Below are 13,130 nucleotides of genomic sequence, written 5' to 3'. Positions count from 1 at the left end.
CATTCAAAAGTATGTACTCTAATCTCCATGTATTGGTGGAATTTCTTTGAGTGACCATACAGGGGTTTGAACTCAGAGCCTTGACACTTAACCATAACACAAGCTGTTTTTGCTTTTATTTTTATTTTTTTCAAGTGGAGTCTCATATTTTTGCCCAGACCAGCCTTAGACTATCATCCTACTAATACCTATGCTGGTCTTACAGGTGTGAACCACCAAACCCAGCTTATTTGTTCACATGGAGTTTTTACTAACTCTTTTTCTTGAACTGGGGCCCTTCTTAGTAGCTGGGATTTTAGCCATGAGACACCATTCCTTGCCTCATACTTATATAATTTCTAAAGTTTCCCTTGCTGTTGATCTCTAGCTTCATTCTGTTTTGATGAGAAAACACAAGATGTGGTATCAATTTTCAGGAAAATTGTTATGATTTATGGCCTAATGTGTGGTTTATTCTAGAGAAAGTTCCATGAACTAATGAAAAGAATGTATAGTCTGTACTATTGGATGGAATAGTCTATGTATGTCTGTTTCTTCCATTTAGTCTTTAGTGTAGTTTTACTATGCTGTTTCTTTGTTTTATGTTTTGGCCTGGATCATCATTTATTCACCCACTATCACTGTATTAGAGCTGTCTTTCCTTTTAGGTGTAACAGTGTTTCATAAAATTGAGTGCTGTTATATTTAGTGCATATCATGTTACAAACATTACATCTCTTTTAGGAATTGATCCCTTGATCATAATGTAATAACCTTATTTGTCTCTGTTGTCATTGATTTATGCAAAACTAAATAACTAAGAACAAATCAACCAGTGGTTCAAGAACCATAAAGCCATGACACACAGGTTTTTTTTATGCAACAGTACAGAGTGTAAACTGTTAAATGATTTAATTCTAGGAGAAGCCAGAATGACCAAACCCTAGACAGACTAGTAATTTTCAATTAGGTAATAGCCAACAAAATTTATGACCTTGAATTCATTTAATAGTTACAAGTTTAGGTACTGGTTCTAAATTGTTTCAGATAAATATTACTGGATATTAAGGAGAAGAATAGGTTCTGATTTATATTTTTAAAACATGAATCTGTAACTTCATGGAGAATATATTGCAGGCTGAAGATTAGAAGAAGTAAAGTAAATACCATAATTTAAACTAACCTCAGTTTAGTTACTAGTGTGGAAGTTGAGTGAGCAATCATAGTATCAGCTATTATGAAAATAGATCACTTAGTACTATCCATATATTCACTGGTTAAATAAGAAAAAAGAAATCAAGAAAAGATAGTTTTTATCTTCTTTTGTTCCTACCTTGTGTTCATTATTTGGAAACAGTTCTCATTCTTTTGTCTTCCTAGATATCTTCCACATTTTTTTTTCCATACAGGGGTTTGAACTCAGGGCCTACACCTTGAGCCACCCCACCAGCCCTTTTTTGTGATGAGTTTTTTCAAGATGGGGTCTCTTGAACTGTTTGCCTGAGCCCACTTCAAACTGTGATCCTCCTGATCTCTGCTCCTGAGTAGTTAGCATTACAGGTGTGAGCCACCAGCACTTGGCTCTTTCTGCTTCTTAATGTTCGAAATCTGGGCACAAATTGTTGTCTTTCATAATATAGTATATTCTAAATATCTGTGACTCAATTTAAAATGTATTGTCTTTTCTCTTTGAATAGTTTTATTTGCATAAGTTCATTTTACAAAGGTATTTTATTGTGATATTTTACAACTTGCAAGCTGACTTCATCTATTGTTACTCTCTCTTAAATTTTCTTAAATACTTTCCCACCTTTCTCCCCTTTTTTCTTTTTTTAAGGTTTTTGGTGGGCTTCATTGTGCTACTTTCATGCATATATATATAAATATATATATATATATATATATATATAAAATGTGCTTCCATAATATTATTACCTGTCACCTCCTCCTTCCTACCCCCGCCAAACAGTCCTCCTTTTACAATTTTCTAATCTCCCTTTTGATTTCTTCTTTTTTAAGCACGTTTACTTTCCGTTTTTCTGTACATTTTCCAGTTTTATTTCTAGTTTAATTTCTTTCTCACCAGAAAAGATCTTTTCATGATTTGAAATTTTAAAACTGTGCCCTAATTTGTGGTCTGTTCTCTCTATATAAGTAAAAACACATATACTTTGATGTTGTGTGGAGAGAACTTTTAGGTTTAGTTCATAGCATTATTCAAGTTATTTGCTGCTTTGTGGATCTGTCAAGTAGATCTATCTACTCTTAAACGCATACACCAGTCACCAATTCTTATGTAAGAAATTTGTTTCTCCAATTCTGTCAGTAATTTCTGTGTACACTTAGTATTTCAGTAGTAAAGTGCCATATGGTCATACTTGTTATGTCTTATGATATTGTTTAATTTTTAATTTTTCATCAAGTTGGGTAGGCAGCAGTATTCAGACATTTGGTTAAACATTATCGTACATGTTTTTTGTGAAAGTATTTTTAAAATTAGATTAACATTAAATCAGAAGAATTTGAGCAAAGCAATTGTTACCCTTAAAACTTATGGTTTGGAAAGCTGATCCTCAATGCAACACTGTTGAGAAGGAGAACTTTTTAGGGTGAATAAAAATCCTCTTAAATGAATTTTTGTTATTTTTGAGTGAGTGAGTTTGTTATCACAAGAATTATAAAAGTACTTTGACACTAACCCACCTCCCTGCATGTACATATGCTTTTTTTGACATTCTGACTTTTTGGTGTGCAGTGAAACATGAGAAATAAATTTCTATAAATGACCCAGTCTTTAGTGTTTTGGTATGCTAGTGCAAATGTACTAAGACAGATTTGCTACAGGATAAGTAAAGTGTGACTGTAAAAAAAATCAAAATATGGAAGTAGTTTTGGAAATAAATAATGGGCATGAGGTTAGAAGAATTTGGAGGAACAGAGTATGGAATACCTGTATTGCCATGAATACAGCATTAAGGGCAGTTCTGTTAAGAGCTCAGAAGAGAACTTAAAAATAGCCTAAATGGTCATTATTTATATGATCAATAAAAGACAATTCTAATGAGATCTTGGATAGAAATGAGAATACATATTGGAAACTAGAGTGAAAGCCATTCTTGTTATAAACTGTTAAAGAACTTGGGTGAATTATGTATAAGAGGGATAAACTAGGGTATCTGCTGAATGGATATATTGAATTAGCTGAATTGCTACTGTTAACTGCAGTGTAGTAATATGTAAGAGGAGAGAAATGTCTTAAATATGGAATTTGTTATTAGAAAGGATAGAAGGATTTGGGAAAATAGCAGTTTGACCATATAAAGAATATAATAGAATGTTTGTGTCCTTGTCCAGTTTTGGAAGGAATGTGATACTGGTTTCATAGACTGTGCTTGGTGTACTGTTTGTTCCCTTTCTATATCATGAAAAATTTTGAAGAGTATTGGCATTAGTTTGTTTTTTTTTTCCAAAGTCTGGTAGAATTCAGCAGTGAATCCATTGGGTCCTGGACTTTTTTTGTTGTTGTTGGGGAGACTCTTCAATCTCATAATATTCTTGGGTTTTTGTGGGGGCCTACTAGGACTTGAACTTAAGGAATTGTGCTCGCTTGGCAGGCACACACTGTATCACTTGAGCCTCTCTGCCAGCCTAATTTTTTTGTGATGGGTATTTTTGAGGTAGAGACTTGCAAACTGTTTGTCCCGGATTTCATTGGTATTTATTGTGATAACCTATTTTTCATCTGTCCAGTGGTGAAATCATGTAGGAAAAGAGAGGAAAAATACCAGTAGGTATTAAAGATCTAGTATGATTTGTACGTTTTGATGTGATTTGATTTTTCCTTTTTTGCCTCTCCAGGCACCTCTTTCAAACAGTACAACACTTTGCTTGTCTTAAAATCCAAATGTAGACAAAGGCTTGACTTTGTTTCTTACTAAGCAATGACAACCAACTAAAGTACCTTTTTTTTTGTCAGTAGTATGGAATAAACTCAGGCTCTCACATTCATTAGGTAAGCACTGTACCACTTGAGTCACAGTCCATTATGTTTTAGTTTATTTTTTTAGGTAGGGTCTCATACTTTTGCTCCAGGAGGGATGTCTATCTGTTTCCTGCATAGCTGGAGGCCACCACCAAGTCCAGCCTTCAAAGTGATATTCTTAAGAAATTTGTCATGCTACTTTACATTTTTTCCACTTTTACTTATTTTAAATAAGTTGACAAATTTCTGTATGTTTTATTTTGCTCCATGGTTATTTATGTGAATTATGGTTTTAAAAATTAAGTGATTGTTAACTTGCCAAGTTACACATAGGAAGTTACACATAAACTGAGGAAATTAAATCTATTGTTTGTCATGTTGTAATATTTACCTAGTTGTTTTTTTATTAAGTATTTAACTAGGTCCTACATCAGTTACAAAACAGTTTGGCTTTTATGAAGCGTCTGAGAAAGAAAGATAATAAACATAACAGGAAAGAAAGATAATTTTATATACTGATAATGTGATACCAATTCTTTCAAATAGTAGGTATATAATACTAATAATTTTAAATCAATATCAATATAGAGGATAATTAAGCTACAGTTTTATTTAAATCCAGAATCTCAGGAGATTTTATGTTCAAAAATATTGTTGACAGTATTTTTGTTAATCCAATTCATGCTTTTTCAAGGTAATTGTAGAGCTGTAAAGTGCCATATAAATCTTCAAGGTTAGCTTCATTTTGAGATATTTAGAGTCACAGAAACTAAGCAGTGATAGCAAATTATATGAAAATCAGCACTATTTGTGAGAATTCATTATATTGTTAGCACTAGAATTATATATATGAATAGTACAAATTATAAGAAAAGCTTTAATATAAATTACAGATTCTGTTATACTACTTCCAAATTGGACAAACAGTATCATTTTTTCATTTTGTGCTATAGGCAAACCAGTTTTATATCTTGTAATCTCCAAATCTGTAAATAATTTTCTGTTAGGATATAATCAGTTATATAAATTGATTGTTTATGAGTTTAAACACTGTTTATGAGTGTTTAGATAGCCTTCTTTCTGTAATCATAATAATCAAGTTGGAGGTCAGGCCCTTTATGTAAAAAATGAAGCAGGTGACTCAGAAAAGTTCTCTTATTTGCCATATTAGAACAAAATTAAGAATGTGTTTTTCAGCTGGAAGTGTGGCTCAAGTGGTAGAGTGTCTGCCTAGCAAGCATGAAACCCTGAGTTCAAACCCTAGTACCACAAAAAAAAAAAAAGTATCTTTCATTAAGGGTGAGTGGGTAAGTTTATTGTAGATTAAGATCATAGTATTTTTATATTTGAATGTTAGTTATTTTCAACTTTAAATGCTTTAATATTCTCAGTGTTAGGCCTGTTACCCATGAAAAATTGATAAAAAATAAAAGTTACGAGGTGAATTGACTTTAGAACTTAGACTCTCGGTCAGTTTATAATTATGCATTATTTTATTTAACTGGTATATGGATTTTTAAAAACATTCAGTATTTACTTGCTGTCACTATTTTTCCCCTCACTAGGTATTGCCTTCTGAAAATTCTAAAGCAATGTCAGGCATTGAGAGAAGCACTTGTTGCATCAGGAAAAGAGGTTATATGGCATGGGAGAACAAATGACAAGCCAGCACCTTACTGTAACATTTGTGAGGTAAGTAACTATTTTTAAGGATAGTTGTTTTGTTTTGTATTCTCTTAAGTTTCTAAGTTTTTGCTATCTCTTTCAATTGTAATTTACACATATCTTTATTAAAATCAACTATTACAGCTATATGTTAAATTCTCTTCTGAAGGAGCCCAGCCCCAGTGGCTCTTTCCTGTAATCCTAGCTACTTGGGAGGCGGAGATAGGGAGGATTGTGGTTTGAAGCCAGCCTAGGAAATGGTTCCAGAGACCCCATTTTCAAAATAACCAGAGCAAAGTAAACTGAAGGTGTGATTCAAGCTGTAGGGCACCTGTTTTGTAGGCATGAAGGCCTGAATTCAACCCCCAGTTCCACAAAAAAAAATAGATTTTTCTTCTGAAGGTAAAATATTTTACTAATTATATATGAATCTAGGAATTTCTCCTACAGAGGCTCCATGTAGTTAGTCCTTAGCAGATGATAATTTTCTCAGATTTTAAACTAGTCACAATCCATTTAAAAACATAAATGCCAATAAACTGGTAGCAATCCACATAGATTTGTATCAAGTCCTTTTAATACATTTCATAATATACTAGGTAAGCATCCCTAATGTGAAATATGAAATGTTCCAAATAGCAGAATTTTTTGAGTGCTGTCATGGCACAAGTAGAAAATCCCATACCTGACCTTATGTGAAATGTTTTAGTCAAAATAGCAGCAGGGACTTGAGGATGTGGTTTAGAAGTATAGCATCTGCCTAGCATGTATGAGGTCCTAGGATCAGCCTCCAGCATGCCAAACTAGAACAAAATAACAACAGTAATAATAATAATAAACAGTGTACAGACTGTGTATATAATGTATATCTGAACATAAATGAATTCTGTATTTAGACTTGGCTCACATTCCCAAGGTATGTATCATTATGTATATGCAAGTATTAAAAAAATCCCAAACATTTCTATCCCAGGCAAGGGATATTTAATTACATTTGTTCATTTTTTTTCTTGTGGCTAAGACCTGTGAGAGTGTAAATATAGAAGATGTAGTACTTTCTTTGGAGGAATTTATATTCTACTTAGAGAAGACAAATTGTAATTATCTGGGTGTGATGCAAATAACTTAGATGACTATGAAGCTGGATATACATACAAACTATTATATATTAAGAAATGATTTTTATAATACTTGCATAAAAACACACAAACTTACTGACATTGAGTTTAATTCCCTAGACAAAATTAGCTGAAATAGGAGATTTGTAGAACATCATTAGGCCTGGGAAATAATTTGCTATCCAATTTCCACTAACTTCTAATAGTAAATTCTGCTACATTTTCTACTGTTTTATTTTGTTTTGGGTGCTGAGAAGAAACCCCAGGCTTTGCACATGGTTGGCAAGCACTACACCCAATCTGAGATAGATTGCCCACATAGCTACAGCCATCTGACTTTAACAAAGGTGCCAAAAGATAGTCTGTTAACAAAATGGTGTTAGGAAAACTGGATATCCACATGTAGAAGACTGAAAGTGGACCCTGGTCTTTTACCTTATATAGCAATCAATTTCAAATGGATCAAATATCTTAATGTAAGACATGAAACATTCAGGCTACCAAAAGAAACAGAGAAAACCTTTAAAGATAGAGAGACACATAATGCCTTTCTGAATAGAACTTCAGTACTTAGAATATAAAAACAAGAATTAAAATATGGGATTGCATCAAATTAAAAAACCAAAAACATCAAAAGAAAACTGAAAGAACAAGAGATAAATCTTTCCCTGTTAATTATCAAATAAAGTACTAATATCTACAATATATAAAGAGCTCAAAAAATTGAACAACAAAAATAAATCTAATTAATTGAACAGTATTCTAAAGAAGTACAATGGCTAACAAATACATAAAGAGATGTTCAGCATCCTTTGCCATAAAGGAAATACATGTTACAGGAATGTCATGTTATCATTGACATTCTTCTCAGGCCAGTTAGAATAGCTGTCATTAAGAAAACAAACAACTGGAGGGTGCTGGTGGCTCACGCCCATAATCCTAGCTACTTGGAGGCTAAGATCAAGAGAATCATGGATTAAGGCCAGCCTGGGCAAATACTTCATGAGACTTCATCTCCAATATGGCTAGACCAAAACATGATAAGGGAAGAGCACACAAGGGAGGTATGGGGATAGGTAAGAAACCCACAACAGGATAGTATTTGAGGTCCTCACTGCAGAGGAACTAATACAGAAACCTTAAAGCGACAGAGGTCAATATGAGAAGGGGATCAGGAACTAGTGAAAAGGTCAGTTTGAGATGCATCAACTTGGGATGTAACACACTTGTGTATCGAAGCAATGCTAAGAATCTTTCTGTATAGCTATCCTTATCTCAACTAGCATAAACACACTTTGTATTTCTTATTATTGCTTATCTCTTTTCCAACAAAATTAGAGATAAGGGCAGAACAGGTTCTGCCTAGAAGCAAGGGGGGGTTGGGGGAGAGGGAGGGCACGGGGAGCAGGGGGGAGAAATGGCCTAAACAATGTATACACATATGAATAAATGAATAAAAAAATATGGCTAGACCAAAATGGACTGGAGATGTGACTCAAGTGGTAGAGTACCTATTCTGCAAGCTAGTAACCCTGAGTTCAAACTCTGGTCTCCCCTCACACCCCCCCAAAAAAAATCCAACAAATACTGGCAAGCATGCCAGCTAGGAGGATTCATTTATTACAGTTCTCCACAGTACAGCCACTAAAAAGCTAAAAATAGAATTACCACAGATCCTGCTTATACCACTCCTGGGCATGTATCCTCTCTGGATACATGGAATGTAAGTAAATACAGTCAAGATACTGCACACCGATGTTTATAGCACCACTGCTCTTGATAGCCAAAATAGGCACTTAGCCTATGTGACCATCAACCAATGAAAAGATAAGGAAAATGTGGGATAAATATACAATGGAATATTATTCACCAATCCATAGGAAGGTGGATGGAACTAGAGATCATCAGACTAAGTGAAATAAACCAGACTGAGAAAGACAAATATCACATGTTCTGTCTCATATGTTCAGGGGTAGATTTTGATAGTGTGGGGGAGGGCAGGGGAAAGGAGAGAATGAAGGTAGGGTAAATATAGTCAAAGTATTTTATAGTACTATGAAATAAATTAAAATTAGTTTTAAAAGGGAGGAGAGAGTATAGAGTGGGAAAGAATAGAAGAGGGTGAATTTGATCAAGGTGTATGTATCAAATGAAATACGTTATACAAATAACATATGCTAGTTAAAAAAGGAAACAGAACAGGAAGAAGTTAAGATGTGTGAATGAAGTGCTGGGCACCAGTGGCTCACGCGTGCAATCCTAGATACTCAGAGATCAGGAAGATTGCGGTTTGAAGCCAGCTGAGGCAAATTGTTCATGAGACCCTATCGCGATAAAAAACCCCATCACAGAAAAGGGTTGATGGAGTGGCTCAAGTTGTATGCTCTAAGTTCAAACACATTATCACTGGGGGAAAAAAAAAGAAGAAAATAAAAGTATGAAACAATTAAAATAAACAAGGCAGTTGATTGAATGGGCTAGAGATTTTCAATTCTTTTTAACTCAGGCTTGTATAATATTGTTATAGTCTATTTATACACCCCAGAATTTTACAACATTTGTTGAAAGATGTTTTAAGGTGATGCAATATTACTGGAGAAGTCAAACAGAGATAGTAGGAACTCTATTGAGAAATGGAAGACAGTCTAAACAATGAAGTTCTTTAAATCTGAGATAAGCTAATCCATTGACTATTTTTACCTTGCATAAAATAGAGTATCTGGACATGAGTTAAAATAGATCCATGTTCATGTTTTGGTTCAGAAAAATTAACATCTATCTTTTTAGTATTTGAACAACTTGTTTCCCATAGTATTATTCGTTATTTTAGCTGAGCCTTTACAATTCATGAGTTTTTTGTGTAAGATGTAAATGTTATCTCTTATTATGTTAATACTCATAAAGTATACCTTGTACTTTTCATTAATATGTGAAGCAGAGACCTGAATACTGTTTGTTACTCACCTATAAGTTTTCTGATTTTGAGACTTCAGATTATTTTCCTTCAAGTCTTTTCTGTGTTAGGTCTATTTAAACAGAAAACACTATGAAATGCTCCAGAAAAGAAGAAATGAATTATATATATATATATATATACACACACACACACACACACACACACACACACACACACACACACACACACATATAAACAGTGGGACATTGTATAATTCAGAATAGAGGGAAGATGTTCAAATACAGTATATTAGGAGCACTAAATAGAGAAATAAAAGGCAAATAATGACTGCATTTATTTGCTTATATACTGCTATCTTGGGGTAAAATGAAAATAGGCTGACTTTTTTTTTTCCTGTACTAGGGACCTGGGGTTTCAAGTAGGCCTCATGCTTGCTAGGCAGGTGTTTTTCCATTTGAGCCCCTTCACCAGCTCAAAAATAAGTTTACTTTTATTAAGTTTTGGATTAAGTTTCAGCTAATGGTTGTGATGAGTACTTCGTTATCTAACATTATTCTTTCCTGAGTATGCTACAAAATAAACATGGCATCTCACTCACATGTCTATTTTTTAAAGCATTTGCACCTAAGCAAAAGCTCATTTTCCTGTAAAATAAAATTCTGTGGTTATACTAAAGTGGTACAGAATTCAACTATCTCTATCTCTGTTTTTTTTTCTCTTGTATAAAACAGGTAGAAGTTTTTAATCTGCTTTTTGTCACAAATGAAAGCAATTCTCAAAAAACCTACATAGTACATTGCCAAGATTGTGCGCAAAAAACAAGTGGAAATTTGGAAAATTTTGTGGTGCTAGAACAGTACAAAATGGAGGAGCTGATGCAAGTCTATGACCAGTTTACACTAGTAAGTAAATTTAACATATTAATACATAATTTAGCTGAATTATAAAGCAGTGGTATTTTTTTCTTCTGTTCTTTTTCTGCTGAAAAAATAGGAGTTAAGATATAAAATGTTCCACTGGCTCATATATTTTACCTAAGAAAAATATTCTTCTTTATACTTAGAAGTAGTTTATGAATTTGAAGTTAATATATTACCATTTTTCATTATAATGAGAATGTCCTACATAGAGTTATAATAATTACATTTAAAAGTCTTTTAAAATATCATCATAGATTTTATGTTGTTTGGCCTAAATGATAAAACATTTGGTGACAGGTTACTTAATTCTTCTGTAGTAATTATCCAAATAAAAATGTCTGTGTGAATGTATGTGTGTTCAAATACAATTGTGTTTTCTATGCTAACTTATTTAATGTAGTTTGACTAAATGTTATTATATATAAGGCTCCTGTAAGAATACTTACACTCTTATGGACAGTACAGCTTTTAACTTCAAAGACAAACTTTTAGGGGTAGGATTTACTTTTGGTTTTCCATGATTATATAATGAAAACAGACAATAACTTATGAGCTGTTGATACTACTCTAGGACATTTTATTTTAAATTTAAAGTTTAGTTCCTATTATTTGGTGTTGAATAGTCCTTTTGCTTGAAGAAGACAAAGTTAATATGGATGTGTAAGATACAATGATGCATAAATTAATTACTGGTAAAATTTTTATTGAAGTTTTCAGTAAGACTTTTAAGTATTTGAAGATATTGTCAACTTAATAATATCACAAATGTTTTTGAGTGAGGAAGTAGAGAAAAATGGTGATGGTGGTATTAAGGAGTTTCTCTCATTCTAGTATAGAGTATAAGAACATCTCAGTATGCTATTGAGATTTGATGTTTCTTTCAAAGCCACTTCATAAACATTCTGTATGTTGCATGTAGCTGTGAGCAACAGAAGACTTTTAGAAATTTATGTAACAAAACTATTTACATACCTTATTCTTATTTCTAGGCTTCCTCATTGTCAACTTCCTCATCTTAACCTAGTTCCAGGAACATTGAGAGCTTTCTGCTCTTCAGGAAATATCTGTACCCCTAGTTTTGGAGCTATTTCATAAAACTGCTACGTCTATGCAATTTTCCAAAAATAGAGGGTCAGGTAATTAGACAGGGAGAGCACTGCCTCTATCCAAGACTCACAAAGCTGACTCAATTGTATTTCATGAAATAATAATCATAATATACTTGTGTGTGTATCTGACAGAACTGTCAGCGTTACACAGACTACTGACTTGAAGACTTGTGCATTTCTTATCTAATGGGTCAGTTTTCATTTGTATTTTTCCCCTTCAGAAATTTTTTAAAAACAAATACTGTTTTACCTATTTTTTGTAACATAGTTAATACATTGAAGTCTTTTTTGACCAACATTTTTTTTAATGTGAAAACTAAAATGAGAAAACTTTTTACTGCTTTGTTTTTCTGTATTGTTTTAAGGCCATCATAATTATACTGTGGCTCCAAAATAAAACAAAAAAATTAATAGCCAAGACACAAAGGTAATGGATTGCATATAAAGTAATCTTGATATAGAGTTAAACTATTTATAAATATGTATTTATTGTTTGAAAGTATTTGTGAGTGGAATGTTGTTATTTCTTCCCAGATTTATTTACCATTAAATACTAAGGAGTTCTTGAATTTTAAATAATACTTCTATTACATTTTCTAAGTGTAAATAAAACTGCTTAGCATTGTACAAAAACTTTTATTAAAATTGTTTAATGTTTGATGAGTTTTCACGTTTGAGTTTTGAAAAAGATTTTCTGTAAAGACCCAGTTTTTGTTTTTTCAAATCTGAACAATATGTGCATTTTATATGTGTTTGTGTGTGTATATACATATGTGTAATATATAGAGAAATCTGAATATATAATTGCGTAAAGAAAAAAATTTAAAATTTTTTACGTCTATTATAGTTTTGAGGTGCCTGTTATAAAGTATTGCTTACAAAAAAGTATGCTTATTTTTGAAGTAAATGTCTTTCAGTTTTATTTATTAAGTTGAAATTACTGCAGTGATAGCCAGCAAATCATTGCTGGCAAAATGTATTTTATAATAATAGAAAACAAATAGAAAAAGTTATGATTTTATAGGTAACATATAGATTTGATGAGTGTTGTTTTTCATTGAGTGCTTTTATGGAAAGAGATTTAGAATGATAATTTGTAAGGAACTTATTTTTTAAAGTTCAATGACTTTGAAATTCAATTCTTTGTACAACATGGTAGGGGTGGGAGGTAAAAGTATTAATTTTCTTTATTAGTAGTAAGTTTTAAGAAATGAAGAATTCTATTTCAGATGAACATCTTTTAAAATAATATAGTCTCAGCTTATAATCATAATGCCTGGTTACTTTCTAAAGCCTTTGGCCTAGATTTTCATTTTATCACCTGTTCTCTCTTTTTCCAAGGAAGATTTAGTGAAGGATAATAAAGTACTATCAATGAAATTTTATAAATTTCAGAAGAGACTTTATAATCCTTTTTAGTAAAATCTTGATTATTACATT

General features: G+C 32.4%; 1 protein-coding gene across 1 annotated transcript in view; it reads left to right on the top strand.

Annotated features, from left to right (window-relative positions):
• LOC141419895 (lysine-specific demethylase 6A-like) overlaps nucleotides 1–12,353 on the top strand; it is an 85,729-nt gene extending 73,376 nt beyond the window's left edge. Inside the window, 3 exon segments of the mRNA XM_074064084.1 lie at nucleotides 5,527–5,653; nucleotides 10,393–10,563; nucleotides 11,571–12,353. Coding sequence (XP_073920185.1) covers nucleotides 5,527–5,653; nucleotides 10,393–10,563; nucleotides 11,571–11,600 — 328 coding nt within the window. The 3' untranslated portion in view covers nucleotides 11,601–12,353.
• Nucleotides 12,354–13,130: the final 777 nt, after the last annotated feature.

This window comes from Castor canadensis, chromosome X, assembly GCF_047511655.1.
Source record: "Castor canadensis chromosome X, mCasCan1.hap1v2, whole genome shotgun sequence".
In the NCBI taxonomy this organism is placed as follows: Eukaryota; Metazoa; Chordata; class Mammalia; order Rodentia; family Castoridae; genus Castor; species Castor canadensis.
This window is presented reverse-complemented; position numbering and strand designations above follow the sequence as displayed.